Raw genomic sequence first — 739 nt, forward strand, 5'->3', positions numbered from 1 at the left:
AGTGTTCTGCAGATAGAGTGCATCCTTGTTCTGCTGGTGGAGAAGGAACATGATGCAGCCACTGGCCACTCCCATGAGACCCAGAAACAGGACATCATGCAGGGCCATTCCACTGAGAGTCAACCATCGTGTTTCCTGTCTTTGTGGTTGAAAATGACAATAGCAATTATTTTCAATCACATGTGATCCATTTCTGCTGCTGCTTGTGATGACATGGAGTAAGTGCCTGTTTATCAAGGAGTTGAGCACCCAGAAGAAGAGCAGACAGGGAAGGATGTGCCGAGCTGCCTTTGGTTGGTGCCGCCCCCACACTGAGGCCCTGGGGCTGATGGTGATGGCCTGGACCACTGTGAGGAGGCTGTCGGGGCACATGAGCATCTTACAGTCCGTGTCATGTAGGAAGTTTTTCACACCGAAAGCTACCATCATCGGTGGCATTGCTTTATTAAAAATCATTATTATATTTGTAAAAGTCAAGTGGATGAGGATAACATGTACAGGTTTCTTCTCAGCATCCAAAAAGTAATTCCACATGTAATTCACAAAGACAGAGAGGGTCCCCACCATGCCAAGTCCAGGTAGAAGCATATATATTGCTCCCCTGGCAATATTCATAACTATTCTTTACCTCCTGTGGAGAAAAACATTGGGTTCATCACAGAAGTTCTGAGGACTGCACCAGTCATGAGGATGTTGCCTGCCAAGGTAGTCTGTCCCCAAGGGTTCTGCGGGGAGTGAT

The 739-nt window shown here is 47.4% G+C and overlaps 1 protein-coding gene across 1 annotated transcript; it reads right to left on the bottom strand.

The window, feature by feature from the left end:
- Positions 1–10: 10 nt before the first annotated feature.
- Positions 11–615, bottom strand: LOC106735174 (vomeronasal type-1 receptor 3-like; the record flags this gene model as incomplete). Its single annotated transcript, XM_014588954.2, has 1 exon — positions 11–615. A coding segment is annotated over exon 1 (605 nt), but the record flags the coding sequence as incomplete, so codon positions are not given.
- Between the last annotated feature and the right edge of the window lie 124 nt (positions 616–739).

This window comes from Tupaia chinensis, unplaced genomic scaffold, assembly GCF_000334495.1.
Source record: "Tupaia chinensis unplaced genomic scaffold, TupChi_1.0 Scaffold000319_1, whole genome shotgun sequence".
Taxonomy (NCBI): domain Eukaryota; kingdom Metazoa; phylum Chordata; class Mammalia; order Scandentia; family Tupaiidae; genus Tupaia; species Tupaia belangeri.